General features: G+C 51.7%; 5 protein-coding genes across 5 annotated transcripts, besides 21 other annotated features; 3 read left to right on the forward strand and 2 right to left on the reverse strand.

The window, feature by feature from the left end:
• The first annotated feature begins 160 nt into the window (after nt 1-160).
• Nucleotides 161-1765, forward strand: PVX_113570 (hypothetical protein, conserved). The gene is made up of 4 exons (XM_001616055.1): nt 161-459; nt 601-827; nt 1015-1107; nt 1579-1765. Exons 1-4 carry the CDS (start codon nt 371-373, stop codon nt 1635-1637), a joined length of 468 nt encoding a protein of 155 aa, XP_001616105.1. The 5' UTR covers nt 161-370; the 3' UTR covers nt 1638-1765.
• Nucleotides 1298-1319: a microsatellite.
• Nucleotides 1766-2873: 1108 nt separating the features above from the next.
• Nucleotides 2874-2933: a microsatellite.
• Nucleotides 2934-2965: 32 nt separating this feature from the next.
• Nucleotides 2966-2987: a microsatellite.
• An 82-nt stretch (nt 2988-3069) lies between these two features.
• Nucleotides 3070-3098: a microsatellite.
• Nucleotides 3099-3281: 183 nt separating this feature from the next.
• Nucleotides 3282-3307: a microsatellite.
• A 655-nt stretch (nt 3308-3962) lies between these two features.
• Nucleotides 3963-3983: a microsatellite.
• A 440-nt stretch (nt 3984-4423) lies between these two features.
• Nucleotides 4424-4458: a microsatellite.
• A 70-nt stretch (nt 4459-4528) lies between these two features.
• Nucleotides 4529-4576: a microsatellite.
• Nucleotides 4577-5306: 730 nt separating this feature from the next.
• Nucleotides 5307-5330: a microsatellite.
• Nucleotides 5331-5773: 443 nt separating this feature from the next.
• On the forward strand, nt 5774-8326 carry PVX_113565 (WD domain, G-beta repeat domain containing protein; the record flags this gene model as incomplete). The annotated part of the gene is made up of 9 exons (XM_001616054.1): nt 5774-5855; nt 6039-6231; nt 6384-6462; nt 6638-6743; nt 7385-7454; nt 7610-7675; nt 7771-7872; nt 7996-8069; nt 8181-8326. 9 exons carry the CDS (start codon nt 5774-5776, stop codon nt 8324-8326), a joined length of 918 nt encoding a protein of 305 aa, XP_001616104.1.
• Nucleotides 7113-7137: a microsatellite.
• Nucleotides 7252-7275: a microsatellite.
• Nucleotides 8327-8630: 304 nt separating the features above from the next.
• Nucleotides 8631-11234, reverse strand: PVX_113560 (hypothetical protein, conserved; the record flags this gene model as incomplete). Its single annotated transcript, XM_001616053.1, has 1 exon — nt 8631-11234. One exon carries the CDS (start codon nt 11232-11234, stop codon nt 8631-8633), a length of 2604 nt encoding a protein of 867 aa, XP_001616103.1.
• Nucleotides 11036-11059: a microsatellite.
• Nucleotides 11235-11437: 203 nt separating the features above from the next.
• Nucleotides 11438-11459: a microsatellite.
• Nucleotides 11460-11775: 316 nt separating this feature from the next.
• Nucleotides 11776-11810: a microsatellite.
• A 199-nt stretch (nt 11811-12009) lies between these two features.
• Nucleotides 12010-12040: a microsatellite.
• Nucleotides 12041-12102: 62 nt separating this feature from the next.
• On the forward strand, nt 12103-14066 carry PVX_113555 (hypothetical protein, conserved; the record flags this gene model as incomplete). The annotated part of the gene is made up of 3 exons (XM_001616052.1): nt 12103-13081; nt 13149-13707; nt 13823-14066. 3 exons carry the CDS (start codon nt 12103-12105, stop codon nt 14064-14066), a joined length of 1782 nt encoding a protein of 593 aa, XP_001616102.1.
• Nucleotides 12272-12314: a microsatellite.
• Nucleotides 12851-12930: a microsatellite.
• Nucleotides 12918-12944: a microsatellite.
• Nucleotides 13279-13303: a microsatellite.
• Nucleotides 13652-13672: a microsatellite.
• A 23-nt stretch (nt 14067-14089) lies between the features above and the next one.
• Nucleotides 14090-15543, reverse strand: PVX_113550 (hypothetical protein; the record flags this gene model as incomplete). The annotated part of the gene is made up of 1 exon (XM_001616051.1): nt 14090-15543. One exon carries the CDS (start codon nt 15541-15543, stop codon nt 14728-14730), a length of 816 nt encoding a protein of 271 aa, XP_001616101.1. The 3' UTR covers nt 14090-14727.
• Nucleotides 14888-14982: a microsatellite.
• Nucleotides 15544-15728: the final 185 nt, after the last annotated feature.

Below are 15728 nucleotides of genomic sequence, written 5' to 3' on the forward strand. Positions count from 1 at the left end.
GCGGTATTGCAATTTGCGGCGGGGGGCTGTTCGCTGGCCCGCACGGTTCAGCGGAGAGGCATTTTGCTGTGCCACAGTTTGTTGCTACTTTGTTGCTACTTTGTTATTATGCTATTTTGCTACTTTGCTATTTTGCTGTGTGTTTTTTTTTTTTTTTTTTCCCGAGGTGTGCCCAAGGAGAGCTCACCCCTACGTGGATGCCGACAGGGACCATCGGAAGGGGCCCCCCCCTCCCAGATAGGGCTCCAAAAGGCGTCATCACCACGGGTAGGACCCACAGGGGTATAGCTCTTTCCACGGATTACCGTACCGCTCAGTAACCTCCCCGTAGATAGCAGTGCAACGGAGGGGAGCCAACCCGCACGGACCCATGGAGAGCGGCAAATGCTTCGGCCTCTGTCTGCGCGCCATCCACTTTAGGAGCGCCCGCGAGTGGAAGCAGTTCATGAACCCAAAAATGTAGGCGGTGGAGGGAGGGCGGCAGCGGGCCGCAGTCGGGGCGCAGCCTGTGGGGTCTACCCAGCCGCTAGCAGGCACTACCATGGACCATCACCCTATGCCATGCATCACACACCGCCATCTTGCACCACCCCCCTGCAGAGACGGGACGAGGGTGAAGAAGATCCGCAACGTCAGCGAAAACGACCTGCTGCACAAGCACCGGGTGCACAAGTACCCCTTTTTCAAGATGAAGAAAATTGGGAAATACCAAAAGGTAGAGGCGAATGACAGCCGCCCCTTCAATCGAGACGTAGAAGTGCTGTATGACCACCGGTACGCAGACACCTTTGTGAAGCTGAAGGAACTCATTTCGGCCCACCTGGGAGGTACCCCCTTTTCTTGTCTACTAGGCGGTCTGTCATTTGGGGGAAAGGTGAACCCCGCCACGGAACTGCTTCCCCATGTGCGTCCCTCTCCACCGCCATGGAATTGCCTCCCCATGTGTGCCCCTCTCCACCGCCACGGAATTGCCTCCCCATGCTTGTCCCCCTTTACGCCGCTCCACCCCCTCAGGAGTGACCATCCGGGAGAGATGCACCGATGACGCGTCCTTCGAAGTGTACGATTGCCTACGTAACAGAACCCTCCTCAAAAAAAAAAACCAAGGTTAGCCAAGGCATCAAAAAAAAAAAAAAAAAAGAACGCAGCGGGGGTAGAGCAACACAACGAATGCAACGAACGAATGCAGCGTGTTACGGTTGCTCACGTGCGCAGATTAAAAATTAAAACGTCAGTGGGGTAAGGGGCAGACGAGGCGCAACTCGATGTGCGGGAAGAACCCTACCGACGAACAAACGGATAAGCAGTTTTGCGAATCGTACACATGAAAGGAGAACACGTGGGGGTGACAAACACATGGGGGTGATTAGCTTAAGGGCGCGATTCACCCCTGTGGAGGGGTGAGGAGGGATCGCCTGCCTGTGGACCCTTCTTCACCTGACCAGTGCGACTTCCCGCGGGGAAGTGAAAATCGGTTCTCCCCCCTCTGTCACCTCATCACCTCTGTCACCTCATCACCTCTGTCACCTCTTCCACCTCTTCACCTCTTCCACCTCTTCACCTCCCCCCCCTTTGCAGAGTTAGAAGCTGAAGGGCTATTTCGCGAGATGGTGCAGAAGATGCAGCAAGACGTGTGATTCTGCCTGGGGGGGAAGCGACGTGGGGGCATGCAGCTTACATACAGCCTACATGCAGCTTAAGTGCATCTTACATGCAGCCTACCCCCCCTCTACCCTTCTACGTACATTTTTGCATGTCCTCTTTTGCCAAGCCGAAGGAAAAAGAAGCGACGCGCCTCTATGGGGGGTCCTCCACTTTGCCCGAGCGGTTTCCCCATTTGCTTTCACGCTGACTGCATATTGGTTACACTTTACCTTTTTTTCGCTCCCACTTTGCTCGACTTCGACTTCGACTTCCCCTTCGCCATGGTCTTCTCTTTCGACCGCGCCTTCAACTTGGTAACGACCCTCTGGACCCTTTGATCCCGTTTTTTCATTTTGCGCATCTTAATCAGATGCGCCTTTTGCTTCATCTCGTCGATTTTTTTGAGCGTCCTTCTTCTGAAGGCCAACCACTTCTCCTCGCTCTTGGAGAGCTTCTTCTTGCGCACCCTCTTCTGGTAGGGGACGAAGACGTCGCTGTGGTTTGTCGTGCCCCTCGGGTTGCTCTTCCTCTCTCTGGTCGCTCTGGTCGCCTCGCGGGTTCGCTCCCCCCCGCGCTTCCTGCTCTTCATGTAAAGCGTAACGTTGTCTTCTTCGTTGACGATCGAGTGGAAGAGCTTCTTCAGGGCCAGCGCCTTGGGGGCGTGCTCGGCAAAGTGGTAGATGGTCACGTCGCCCCGATCGTCCAGCGTGTCGCCTCTGCCAGGTTCGCCGCCACGATCGTCCTGTGTGTCACTCCTGCCTGATTTGTCTTTGCCAGGTTCGACGCCACGATCATCCCGCGTATCACTCCTGCCAGATTTGTCTTTGCCAGGTTCGCCGCCACTCCTTTCGCCGCCCCCCCCCGCAGCCCGCTCGGACAACCCGCCGCACACCTTGCGCAGCTCCAGCGTGCTCGCCAACTCGCCCATCAAGACGAAGCACGCGCTCTGGAAGTTCCCCCCCTTCTTCATGTACCGCTTTATATTCTTTATCCCGCCAACAATCTCCTCATATTCGACTCCCTCCACTGTGCACTTCATCCGAATGATGTCTCTCTCCTCCTCGTCCGCACACACGATCACCTTCTTTTTGTTTTTGCCCTCCTCCTTCAGTATAACCATCAGAAGCTCCATTTTCTCTTCAAAATCTCGGGGGAAAATATTCTCAAATTGGTGTCTACTCTTGGTGCTTCCCCGGGTGCGCAGGTGCATCCGGAGCTTCTCCGCTGCGCCTTTGCCGTCCCTGTTGATTTTTGCCTTCTTCCCTCTCGGGGGGGGCTCCGCGCCGGTCCAGTCGGTTCCCAAAGCGGCTTCCCCAGAATCGTCTCCCACATCTTCACCAGACTCTTCTCCGATCTCTTCACTATCCTCTTCGTCAACCTCTTCTGCCATCTCTTCTACCACCTCATCGTCAACCTCTTCTACCACCTCTTCGTCAACCAATTCAGCAACCTCTCCCACATCTTCACCAGCCTCTTCACCAAACTCTTCTCCCAACTCTTCGTCAACCTCTTCCACCTCTTCACCAGCCTCTCCCAACTCTCCCACCACCTCTTCGTCAACCAATTCAGCAACCTCTCCCACATCTTCACCAGCCTCTTCACCAAACTCTTCTCCCAACTCTCCCACCACCTCTTCTTCCCCCCCCCCCGGCAGCGCCCCCAAGACGGGCTGCCCCCCCTGCGGGAGGCGCGCCGAGGAAAGCTCCTTCTCCAAAATAAAATCGTTAAACTCGAAGAGGACCGAGTCTTGTCTTGGGGTCACGTCGAAGTATTTGAGGACGTCTTGGTCCAGTTGGGACAGCCCCCCCGGGTTCGCCCCTCCGCCCTTCTCGCCGCTTGCCTCCCCAATACCCCTCTCCTTCGCCGTATCCCCCTCAGCGTTTTTCCTCTCCTGGAGTGCCTTTCTATACGTTATGTACTTCTTCAAATTTGAGAGGGAGAAATCGGACAAGTCGACTTTTTCGTCAGCGCGTTCTTCGCCCTCCCCATCGCTGCGCACATCCCCGCGGTTGCGAATGTCCCTGCTGCTGCGAATGTCCCGGACTGTAACGCCGTCTTCCGTGGCGTCGCTCGTTTTAGGGGCGTCTCCCTGGGTGTCTCTTTGAGCACCTCCCTGTGCCTCTTCCTGTGCGAGGCCACCCTCCCCGCGCGGCCGCAACCGAATGGCCACATCCACATCGTGCGAATCGAGGAGCCTGTTCATGCGCCTGACTACGTTCGCGCAATTCTCCGGGCCCAGCGTGCCCCCGCCACACCTCTTTTTTATGACCTCTTGTAGACGCTCTTCCTCCACTTCGTGCAGGTCCATGCGGCTTAGGTTTTCCCCAACTTGGTAGCCATTTTTTTTTTTTTTTTTTTTTTTTTTTTTCTTTTTGGCTAGCTTGTCCGAGTCTCCCTTAGCCAGAAATACATTTCTCCCCAAAAGTTCGCTGATGATGCTTTTCAGCTGGTCCTCGCTGAGCTTCCCCCTTTTCTCCTCCTTCTGTCTGGAGGTGCGCTTCTTGAGGAGTGCCTCGTACCTCTGCTCGATCTTCCGCAGGTGCTCCTGCTTGATTTGGGTCTCCCCCCCGCCACCAGCGCCACTACCGCTGCCAACACCGCTACCGCCACTACCGCCGCTAACATTTGACGGGGCAAAGAGGCGGGGGACCACGTCCCCCCTGCAGCTCTCCCTGGCCAGGAACGCCGACTGCAGGATGGTCAGGTAGTCCAAGTCCAGCAAGCCGTCTCGCATGCAGTTGAGGAAGATCTCCTTCACCTCCCCCTCCGCGTACCCCCTCAGGCGCTTCAACGAGCACAGGTAGTTGGCGTCCTTATACTTCGTCAGCCGAATTATGTAAATCATAAAATTGGTGTCGAGGTGCAGGTCGTCCGGACTGTAGTTGTGCCACTGGTCCGTTAGGCTGGACCTCTTCAGGTAGGAGGCAATTTCTTCTCGCTTGCTTCTTTTGCCAATGCAGCAGAACAGCCCGCTCACCGCGTCGACTAGCCGGGTGAAGTGGAGGCAGAACGATTTGTACCTCTCGTCCTTCTGCAGCAGTTTGCTCATTTTGGTCTTTCCGCTCGTCCCGTTCGTCTCTCCCCCCTTGAGGATCTGCTCCGCGGCGTCATCCCCCCCCGCCTGCTCCTCCGCAGCGTCGCCTCCGCCACCTACACCTACACCCACGCCGCCAGAACCCCCCTCATCGCCCTCTAAATTGCACTTTCCGTTGAAGGTGAAAAAGCTGAGGAGGTGAACAACTTCGCTGACATACACAGAGACGTCCAGCACCCCCTTCGCGTAGTACTCAGTTGCCTTGAAGAGGTACGCGGCGGTGTTCATGTCCAGGCACTCTTTCAACTCCCTCTTGATGTAGGACCTTACAGATTCGTACTTAGTGGGGCTATATAGATACCTTTGCTTCTTAATAATTTTTACCTTTTTGCATATGTGGTGCAGATACAGGTGGTAGTAATCGTCTTCCTTCTTCGCATTTAGGAACTTTCTCCTTTTCGGATGGTGTATTTGCTCTTTGGGGGGTCCCTGGTCTAGGAAGCCCCCCTGCATGGGCTCACTCAATCTGTCGTGCGTAGGCACAACTCCCTCTTGGAGCGCCCCCCCATTTTCACACACCGGTTCTTCCCTCCAGCTGGTTAGGAACTTCCTCCCAACACTCCGACCCTTAGCTGCTTTCCCCCAGTTGGAGTGGCCCCTCGTGAACCCTAATAAGCCACTCTTCTCCTTAACGAGGAAGCAGAAGGAAGACGCTAGCAGTGCCACAAACACAATGAGTAAGCTCCCCTTCATTAAACACAAGTGCCGTCCTTAGTACCACGTTGCGTTCATTTCGTTTCTTCGCAATAAAGGGAAATAGGGGGGTGACAAAAAAAAAAAAAAAAAAAAAAAAAGTCACTATTTTACACCCGTGTGAGGATCTGGGGCGATTGAAAGAAAAAAAATGGCAAGGTGAAAAAAAAAAAAAAAATTGCCCCCCCCCTGGGGTTACCACATGGAGGAAGCAAACTTACAGCGGAGGAGAAGCAGCAAGCACAACTGTGTAATCGCTCGTGGAGCTTCCAGATAGGACCTCACCTCCCTAAAGAGTAGCAGATCATTTGGGAAAAACCTCTTTGCGTTGCCCCACAGAAAATGATTAAAAGGAAATACAATTTGAAGTACTGTTGCGATGACATCTGCGTGTTCCCGAGTAGCACATGGCGGAGCGGCAGCTGTAGGCAGGCAAAAAAGAAGAAAGCAATAGAACGAAAAAGCTTAAACGGGTGGAGCCCGAACGAGAACTGTATTTAACTCTGTTTAACTCTGTTTAACTCTCCATGGAACACCTCTACACACAACTTTTTTTTTTTTTTTTTTTTTTTTTTTTTTTCTTCTTCCTTTCTCCCTCACTCCGAAGGGGAAAAATTCAGCCCCAGTTTCGGCTTAACGGCCATTTCGACCTACCAGCTGAAGGTCCCCGCTGAGGATGGCGGGAAAGGTGGCGGAGACCCCACAGTGGAGACGCACCACGGGGAGCAGAAAAAAAAGGGGAAGGTGTATCTGTACCGACTGGAGGAAGACACCACTGAGGATGGAGACCCATCCGAAAAGTGAGCACTGAGAGTGTTAAAATAAAAGGGTGTCTGCGTCTGTGGAGTTCGCTTGTGGCTATTCGCCGATAGGTTGTCTTCCGCACATGGATCGATTGTCTTTCCGTCGAGCCACCCATTCAGCTGGTCCCCATGTCTTTGCCTTTTTAAAGGAGCCCCCTCTTGACGTACCACAGTGATATAAACTTCCGCAGCGGCGTCCTCCAGTCGAGCTATCTGTTCACCCACGACGTAAGTGCAGGGGTATTCACGCGTTCGTTTCGCTTGACTGTGTTAATCCGATCAACTGCAGTTTTACTTTGCACAGGTTTTAATACAGCTCATCCGAATTTACAGTTGTATTTTTTTTTTTTTTTTTTTTTTTTCGCATCTACCCACGTTGGGTGTTCCCCCAATCCATTCGCAGAGCCTCTTGCTGGGCAGCGTCTGCGTTAACGGTTTTCACTTGGCCCACGTGAAGGACGGAAGTCACCACCTGCTTTTCGCAACGCCAAATGGAAGAGACATCTCGGGTTAGAGAGCCAACGGAGGGAGTGAACCAACAGTGATTGGCACGTCCTATTGGGGAGATGACCCACACGACTCACATTTTACAACGCATTCCCCTTTTAGGTCTTTCCTTTGATTCGTTGGATGGATCCCCCGAGTAATGGCCGCGTGGGGAGAAACATGCCTCGATAGGAAGAGCCACACTGGGCCCTTCACATTTATTCCTTTTTACTCCCCCCCCTGTAGCAAAGTCTGCGTCACGTTTAGCAATGGGGACGTGTGTCTCCTCGTTGATGGGAAGGAAACTCAATTATGGTAAGTGTGCTGAGGCATTCGTAAATGCAAACCGTATGTTTTGTGCAAATGTCGGGGAAGCGATCAGCTCGCAGGAGACTCCACCCGTCGGTTATCTGCCACACCATCCGTATAGCTGCCCATACGATTCACAAATGGATGAACATTAGAAGTACCCCCCCCTCCCCATTGCAGGAAGGCCCATGAGTACCACGTGTGGACGTGCACATTTAACGGAAGTGAAAACGTAGTGACAACAGGTTGGACGTGTCTTCCTCTGTGCAGGCACCAATTGGTAGTGTATCCTCTGGCTAGTAATGTAGCTAGCGTTTTTTTTTTTTTTTTTTTTTTTTTTTCCTCCACATGGCAGGGTCTGACGATTGCTCCTTCGCAATATGGGACCTCAGAACGATGGCAGCACCGTCAGCAAGGAATACAAAGTAGCACACTCTTCACAGTTGCCCTTCAAAATGGAGGGAAAAAAAAAAAAAAAAGACCCGAATGTTTTCTTATCGTGTACAGGATGGCTTACAATACCCCTGTGTGCATTTTCATGGGGGTAAAGCTTCATTCTTTTCGCTGCTCCCCTTTGTAGGTCCCACTCGCAAGGCGTCACGGCGGTCAAGTTCGACAGCTTCAGTCAGCAGCTGTACACGGCATCGTAGGAAGCAAGCGGAGATAAATGCATAACCTGTGCGTTTCGCCACGTGAATGTGCACGTATGCACTTGTGTGTTTGTACTTACCCCACCTGCAGGTACGACAACAAGATTCGCATCTTCGACGCGCGAAATGTGCAGAACCCCCTCCGAACAGTCGACGTGAAGTCCAGCATTTGGCGGCTTAAGTTTCTGTACAAGTAAGCGGGGCGCGGCAGAGCGGTGGCTTGTGGCGGTCGGCTGCTGCGAAATGGAGCGGTTTAATCGCTTTGCGAAGTCATTACTTTGCCGCGTCACTTCTTTGCCGCTCCCCCCCCTTGCAGAGGCACGGACGTGAACGAACTACTAGTCGCGGCCTGCGACGGCGGGGCTCAGTTATTCAAGAAGATCAACGACGGTGCGGGAGGAGAAAGCGCGCATGTGTGTGTGCGGGTTTGTCTACGTTTTTCCACACTGCCGCATATCGGGTGAGCTGACTCAAACGTGCGCCCCCACCCCCCCTCTGCAGAATTCATTTTCGATAAGGGAGTCCCCAATGGGAACGAACTGACCTACGGGATTGACGCCATTGACCTTGCCGATATGGGAAAGGAAAAAAAAAAAATTTACCTGTCTTGCTCTTTTTACAATAAGGAAGTCCAAATGTGGGCTTAGCGCGCAAAATGGGATGTTAAAAGGGCTGACATAAGGGGGGAAAAAAAAGGGGATAGCCCTCCGTGTGTGTCTGCATTAGGGAGGCCCACTTTTGTTCTGCACAGCTGCTTTGCAATTGTGCACATTGTGAGCGCATTTTTTTTTCTGCCTAAGTAGCTAGCCAGATGGCTACCTGGCTAGCCATATGCCCAGCTAGCCATTTTGCTTTTTTTTTTTTTTATTTATTTTTTTTTTTTTATAAAACACCTGAACAGTGCATACTTTTTTAAAGCCAACTTTTTCCCACTTTGTTTTTTCCTTCGATCTACTCTCCCACACTTTGATCGCGCCCTTCGTCGTCATACCCATCTGAGCCGTACGCCCCATCGCACTCTCTTTCATCCTTCTGGTAAGCATCCTCGTCTTCATTTTCTTCATCCTCCTGTTGTTGATTTTGCATATTTTGAATAAATTCCTCCTCCTCCTGCTCCTTTTCTGCATCCTTATCCGACTCTTCCACATCGGGACTTGGTGCCCCATCCTCTCCGTCGCCCTGCGCACCTTGATCATCCTCCCCAACCCCACTGGCTTCACTTTCCCCCGTGTGGAAAATGTCTATCCAGCTGGTAAGGTACAACAAAATTTCGTTAAAACTGCGCAACGTGTTTAGGGAATACTTACTATCTACACTGTAAATAAATGGGTAGTCAAACTTTTTGTAGTAAAAAAAATGCTGCGCATTTGAAGAAATTACGTGGTTGCGTTTATCTGTATGTTCATCCAAGAACATGAAGAGACAGGACCTTTTAAAAGAGGAAATGTCGTAAAACTTTTCTTCCTTTTTCATGAGAAAGACATAATTTTTAAAAATTTTTTTCATATCGTATAGGGGTACAAATTTCCTGTTAAAAATGTGCGAAAATTTTACATCACTTAAGTTGACATATAGGTATTCTTCCTGCTCACTCTTTTTCCCTGTGTGAAGATTTTTAAATAAATTGTCCTCCTCTCTGTTTAGAAATTGGTAAAAGAACTTTGCGCTTGCGTCATCAAGGCAGATCACGAAGAGGTTCTTTATGTCGAAATAGAACAGCATGAGCATGAGCATCCTTTTTACAATTTGGACGCTTTTGGGGAAAGCTTCTTCACTGCCATAGTTCAGTTGCGGCCATATGGAAAGGCTCTGTGTTAGGTAGGAAATTTTATCGCAAATATTTCTCACATGAACGTTCAGCTGCTTGTCGTTGGCGCTCAGGATGAGGATGCCTTTGTCTGTGTCGATGTTTAGCTCCTTGACGGGGGGGAGGTGGTCCCTTTCCTGGTCCCCCTTGGCGGACAGGTTAATGACGATGGATTTGTCTTGGTACTTGAGGAAGCCGCGGTCACTCAGTTTGGGGACTGACACATAGGCGCAGCGCTCTTCGGCGAAGGTTTGCTCGTGTTCGCGGTTAGCCACCCCCGGGCCGTCGCACCGCTCTTGGAGGCACACATTGGTCCCTTCGTCGGGGGAAGGCCTAGTGACGCGCCCCTGCCGAATTCGCCGCACGAACGCCCTCATCGCCTTAAACAGCAAGGGACAGTCGTAGTTGTAAAAGCTGAAGTTGTTAACTCGTAAGCTGTTGAGGAAGCTGTTCCTATCGAGGAGGTTAAAAACGTTAAAATTTTTTAAGTCCTTAAAATTTGTCTGCAGTTTTGAGAGTCTTTGATTAACGTCAATGATTTCTTTGATGTTCTCTACGGACAGTTCCGTGTCTATCTGTTCGAGGCTTTCCGGGTCTTCACTGCTCGGCTGCAGGAAGCTAACCCTAGCGGTGTTGTCCTTACGTGGGTTATTCGCCTGAATGGGAGCGTTTATCTGCGCGCTTTTACGGGTTGATTCGTCGATCGGATGGTCACTCCCGTTATCGCCGTGGTCGTCACTTCTACTATCGCCATCCTGAGAGCTAGCCCGGTCATCCTCCCCCTCCTCGTAGACCACCGACACGTGCTTGTTAATGTGCTCCGCGCGCGTCTCCTTTTTCTGCTTTAGGGCTTGAATTGCCTCTTTGTAGTTTCGCAGGTACCGATATTTTAAGTGTATAATATGCTTGTACATGCTGTTGCGCAGGACGTGAAATTCCTTGGCTGAAATGGAGTTGACGAAATTCGCGTCCAGCCTGATTAGGTACCTGCCAAGGCTGTCGTCGATGTAGAGGTCGTCGTCAACGTAGCGGTCGTCGTCAACGTAGCGGTCGTCCGTGTGGCCATCGTCAACGTGACCTTCGCCAGCGTAGCGGTCGTCCGGGCGGCCATCGTCAACGTAGCCATCGCCCGCCTCGTCCCCGCTCCTCCCCCCCTCCCTCTCCAGGAACAAGCTAACTCGGTTGTAGTGCTCGTCTCCGTTTTGCTCCTCCCCTTTTAGGTCCTCCTTCAGCAGCAGGTTCAGCACGTCATAATTTATGTTGCACAGATTTAGGAAATTATTTTTTTTCAATTTCTCTATTCGTTTAATTTCCTCCTGGGGGGTCGATTCGGGGGGGCTCCTACAAGTGTCTTCTCCTTTCTGGTGTGTACTAGGGATTAGCTCATGGTTGCTTTCGAGGTCATGGTCACCTGGCTGTCTCTCCCCTAGCCCTAATTGACTGCCTAATTGGCTGCCTACTTGACCGCCTGCCTGACCGCCCGCCTGACCGCTCACCCTTCCATCTGCTGCGTTTGCCTTTTTTTTCCTCTCCTCCTCCTCGTACTCACAAATGATCTCGTTGAGGATCTCCTCGTATTCCGAATTCCTCCCTTCGTCTAGGTAGCCGTAGTTCTCCCCCGCGTGATGGACTTTGTTTTCCTGCCCCCTGCCGGCCCTCCTTACCTTCGCGCGGTATAGCGTCTGCCTCCGGTCGCCTCCGTCCAGGGGCAGGTTCCACAGGTAGAACAGGCACAGGGCATTTTTCATGTGCGCATCTGGGGGGTGGCGGCGTGAGGTGAGGCGATGTGATGGCAGGCGAGGTGGCGATGTGATGGCAGGCGAGGTGACGATGTGACGACCGGCTCTGTGGTGACGCTCCGCATGGCAGTGTTGCCTCACTACGTCATTACGGTGCCGCGCCTACCAAAGGAGGTGCACTCGGGAGAGTAGCTGGGGAATACTGAGGTGTATTGACCCCTTTGGGGGGACAGTGGGGAGAAGGCCATAGAACGAGGACTCCCCATTCATCCCCCCCCCCCTACACATTACTACACAAGTTGAGTGGGCATCCGCAAAATTGGCAATTTATAAACAAACACGTAAGTTACGAATGGGTAAGAGGAAACGCGAAAGAGATAGAGATGAAACAAAGTGAACATGTGCACGTGGACGACCAGTGATTGCCGAGACCCAAGCGTGCATAACCCTAAAGTGCGGTGCACGGCAGCTTAACCGCAGCGGCAACTTTTGCTGCAAAAAAAAAATTGGGCCCCTCCCCCGGTATGCGGTGTGCATCTCGCGGGTGATCGGGTGATCTCTTTTTTTTCAGCTGTTCATTTGACCGCTAGGCGGTGCGATGGATTTGTTGCCACTTCGCAGGGGGGAGCCCCAACAAGGTAGGCGGTAAGGTAGGCAACACGCTAGGCAGCAGAGGGGGTAACTCGCTAGGCAACTGGGCAGAGCACGTGTTCCCCCGTAAAACTGCCTAGTCGTGACTGACCACCGCCAGTAGCACAACCCCGCCCACTCGCCAACACGCGTCTTCCCCGGAGAGGCCATAACCCAAGCGGCGAAACGAATTAACCAGGAGAGTCCTAGTTGAAAGGAAAAAAAAAAAGCGGCACCCCCCAAAACCATGGGGGTACTATCACTACCCACAAAGGGGAGACGCCTGTACAGCATAAAAATTATTGACAAGGTGACAAAGAAGAGCGTAAAAACATATGAGCATTCGTTGTTTGTGCGGAATGGGAAGGGAAAGAAATCCACCGAGGAGGGTCCACATCATGATGGTGGGAGTATGTGCTCTACTGATGGGGGACTTACATTCGAAGAGAAGAAGGGGACCCCCATAGTGGGCGTCAAAACTGATGTGTGCAAAGTGGCCACAGGGAGGAAGTCCATTTTTTATGAAAGTGAAAGAATTATTAAATGCGAAAGTGGAGCAGGGGGAGACGGAGCTGTCAGCTTCAAGAAGTTTAAACGGAAGGTGTTGGGACCGTTGGGCATACCAAATGGGGGGAAGGGAGGAAACGGTGGCGACGTGTACTTATGTTATTGGGACCCTAAAGGGGGTGGGCCTCTCACCCCGAAGAGGAAGCGAAGAGGGGAGGACAAACATGTGTATGTAAACAACTTGGCGGAGTTACCCTGCGTTATTTCGGCCACGGGGGGAGCGAAGGGAAGGGCTAATCAGCTGAGAGGGGAAAATGGAATGAGCGTTTTTTTGCACCTTAACAGGATGTGTCACGTGTATCGAGTGTTCCCGCGTGGGGGGGGAGAAGCTACATGTGGGGCGGTGGCAGAAGGTGCATGCAGACCGGTGGCAGACTCAAAGTGCACAGATGAACCGTTGCACTTCTTAACAGGACGCACATACAATGCTGAGGGGACCCCCTCGGGTGACTCACAAAGGGACCCACAAAGGGACGCACCCCTGGTGGGGAGGAGCAACCAAGGGACCAACCCCCACACGAAGGGAGGTCACCACCATGTAGTCACTTACAAGTCCCAATATGAAGACAAAGTATATAAGGTGATAAAGAAGGAAGCCCCCGTTTATGTAAAAAAAAACATGCACATTTTAAGGCAGCTGATCAGGATGGGACCAACAAGTTGGCAGCGAAACATGCATCGGGATGTTAAGTCCAAATAACAATTCAATTTTACTCTCCAAGGGAGGAGAAGGAGGGAAAGGGAACAACATGCAAGATACCTACACGTTTGGGAAAGGAGCAAAGGGGAGTACTGCCTACATAAGGATCGTTTACCGATGCATTAGCGACACCTGCTTTTTGGGGGTTGCCGGCTCGGGCAAGTCCACCCTGCTTTCTTTGATCGCGCCGAAAGTACACACGGTGAATAACCTGTATGTGCTGAAAAAGATTTTCTTCGCGGACAACTTCCAGGTGTCCGTCGCGGACTTTGCGGGCGACTGCGCAGAGGGGGCAGGCGGCATAGAAGGTGTGGGCAGAGAAGATGTATGCGGCATAAAAGATCGAAGGGCCTTACCGGATGGAAGAGGCGTATCGGATGGAAGAGCCGCATCAGATGGAAGAGCCGCATCAGATGGAAGAGCCGCATCAGATGGAAGAGCCTTATCGGATGTAGGCGGCGCACCAGCGCAGAGCCCCCACTTCCGCATAAGCCCCAACGTGGCCCTCCACTTGGAACTCGTCCACGTCCTCGTCATCGTCCTGGACATGCATCGCGAGCTGATGCCCCAGTTTCGCGCCATTAGGTGAGCAGGGGGGCAGCACGGGTCGGCCGCCTCGGTCACGTTGGTCACGTCGCCCAATTAGTCACTTTACCTCCTCACCGCCTCACCGCTTTACCGCTTCCCCGCTCCACCTCAGGGAGGAACTGCGCCGGAGGGACGAGCGCCTATCCCGCAAGCCATACATCGTTGCCATAAACAAATGCGACGTCCACTTCGCGGAGAAGATCAAGCGGGCGGAGGAAGCCTACCGGGACATCAAAGCCCACGGCGGGGACGACGTCCCCGTTTTCTTCATCAGTGCCAAATACGCAATGGGGATTGACAAATTCGTTACGCACCTGCGGACGTGTGTGCAAAAGGTGAAGCACGCCAAGTGTTGAAATGACCAGTTAATGCTTACGCAGGATAAAAAAAAAAAAAGGAAAAGGAAAAAAAAGCACATTCCACAGTTAGAACGGAGGAGATGGACACTTTAGTGCCATTTGGCACGTCCCTACACGTGCACACAGTGATGCACATCCAAATGGTCAACGTTGCACACCATTTTGGCTAGCTGCATGAACAGGTCAGGCAAAAATGGGGGAAAAAAAAAAAAAAAAAAAAAGTGTAATTTAACAAATGGTCCCTCCCCCGGGGTATTTACCAAAGGGGGGGCGGCGCACTGGCGAGGAAGGCGCGAAAACGTAAAAGAAATGGCGGATAACAAAAAAACGAAGCTACTAAAAGGCGAAGCTACTAAAAGGCGAAGCTACTAAAAAATGAAGCTACTAAAAAACGAAGCTACCAAAAAACGAAGCTACCAAAAAACGAAGCTACCAAAAAACGAAGCTACCAAAAAACGAAGCTACCAAAAAACGAAGCTACCAAAAAACGAAGCTACCAAAAAACGAAGCTACCAAAAAACGAAGCAACAAAAAAACGGAGTAACAAAAAAATGGGATAACAAAAAAATTACAACAGACGCGCAGCCGGTGTGCACACCCGCGAGGGCGAAGTTAGGGGTGGAGGTTACCTATCACCACTCAAGGTGATTAACCCCCCCTAAACTTCACTGAGGGGAGCCTGTTCCCGCACTTGTCCCCCCACCTTGAACGCCCCATTTTCCACAAAGCTCGGGTCCGCACCCATTCTAGCCTTCCCCTTGACGAGGGACGAAAACTTGACGTACTCGTTCGAAGCAGGAGGTACGTCGACGTTGCCCCTATTTTGGTAGGAGTAATTTAAATTAGCATTATAAAACTTGTTTGTCTCTCCAGGGAAATATTTTCGGGGGAATTGATCCAAATGGATGTTCCTAATTTTGCACATTTTGCCAAAGTTCGCAGTGCCTTCACTGGGTAGGGGCGTTCCCGTGTCTGCTGCGTAATTGAAAAACTTCCTTAGCTGTGGCTTCTTCACCTCCCTGTGGATGCCATAGGACGTTTCTACATCCCCGTATTTGACGAAGCCGCTTTTTCTATTTTGATGGTAGGGGAAGTAACTGCTTTGGAGGAAATGATTTTTCGCGCCTGCGTTGTGTTTGTGGAGCACCGTGTCGGCAGTTCTCCCCAAGTCGTTTACACGGATGTCCATTTTGCTCACCATTGAGTAGTTCCCGTCAGGTGTGCGTTTTTGCCTTTCTCCCTCTCCTCCCCCTTCTGCTTCTCTTCCGCCCTGCTGGTATCCCCCCTCCAGGGGGGTAAACACCTGGTGGCTATTCTTCTTCCTTTCCTGACTGAACCCCGCATTAGGGTCAACGTATTTGTTCCTTCTAAGAATGCTCCTGCTCTTAAAGGCATGTTCACTTTTGTCGTTTCTGTAGTGAAAGAAGCTGCTGCCATTGGGGGTCTGTGGCTTCTCTTGCCTTGCCGTGTTCATCGTGGTAAGAACATTTCGAAATTTTTTTTCCTCACTTTTGGGGGAGAAAAAGAGACCCTCTCCTCGGGCATGATTTTTGACGCTTAAAAGGTCTGCCAGTTGTGGGTTACTTTCAATTTCGTTTTTTTTAAAAAAATTTTTCCTCAGGTCTGCTTCCCTCCTGTATCCTTCCCTCAGGTCTGTTT

This window comes from Plasmodium vivax, chromosome 11, assembly GCF_000002415.2.
Source record: "Plasmodium vivax chromosome 11, whole genome shotgun sequence".
NCBI lineage: Eukaryota > Apicomplexa > Aconoidasida > Haemosporida > Plasmodiidae > Plasmodium > Plasmodium vivax.

Bases quoted from the DNA above. Each gene is read 5' to 3' on its own strand.
- PVX_113570 (XM_001616055.1), top strand. From the start codon at position 371: ATGGAGAGCGGCAAATGCTTCGGCCTCTGTCTGCGCGCCATCCACTTT. The intron at 828-1,014 runs GTACCCCCTTTT...CCACCCCCTCAG, and splicing joins CATTTCGGCCCACCTGGGAG to GAGTGACCATCCGGGAGAGA. The intron at 1,108-1,578 runs GTTAGCCAAGGC...CCCCCTTTGCAG, and splicing joins CCTCAAAAAAAAAAACCAAG to AGTTAGAAGCTGAAGGGCTA.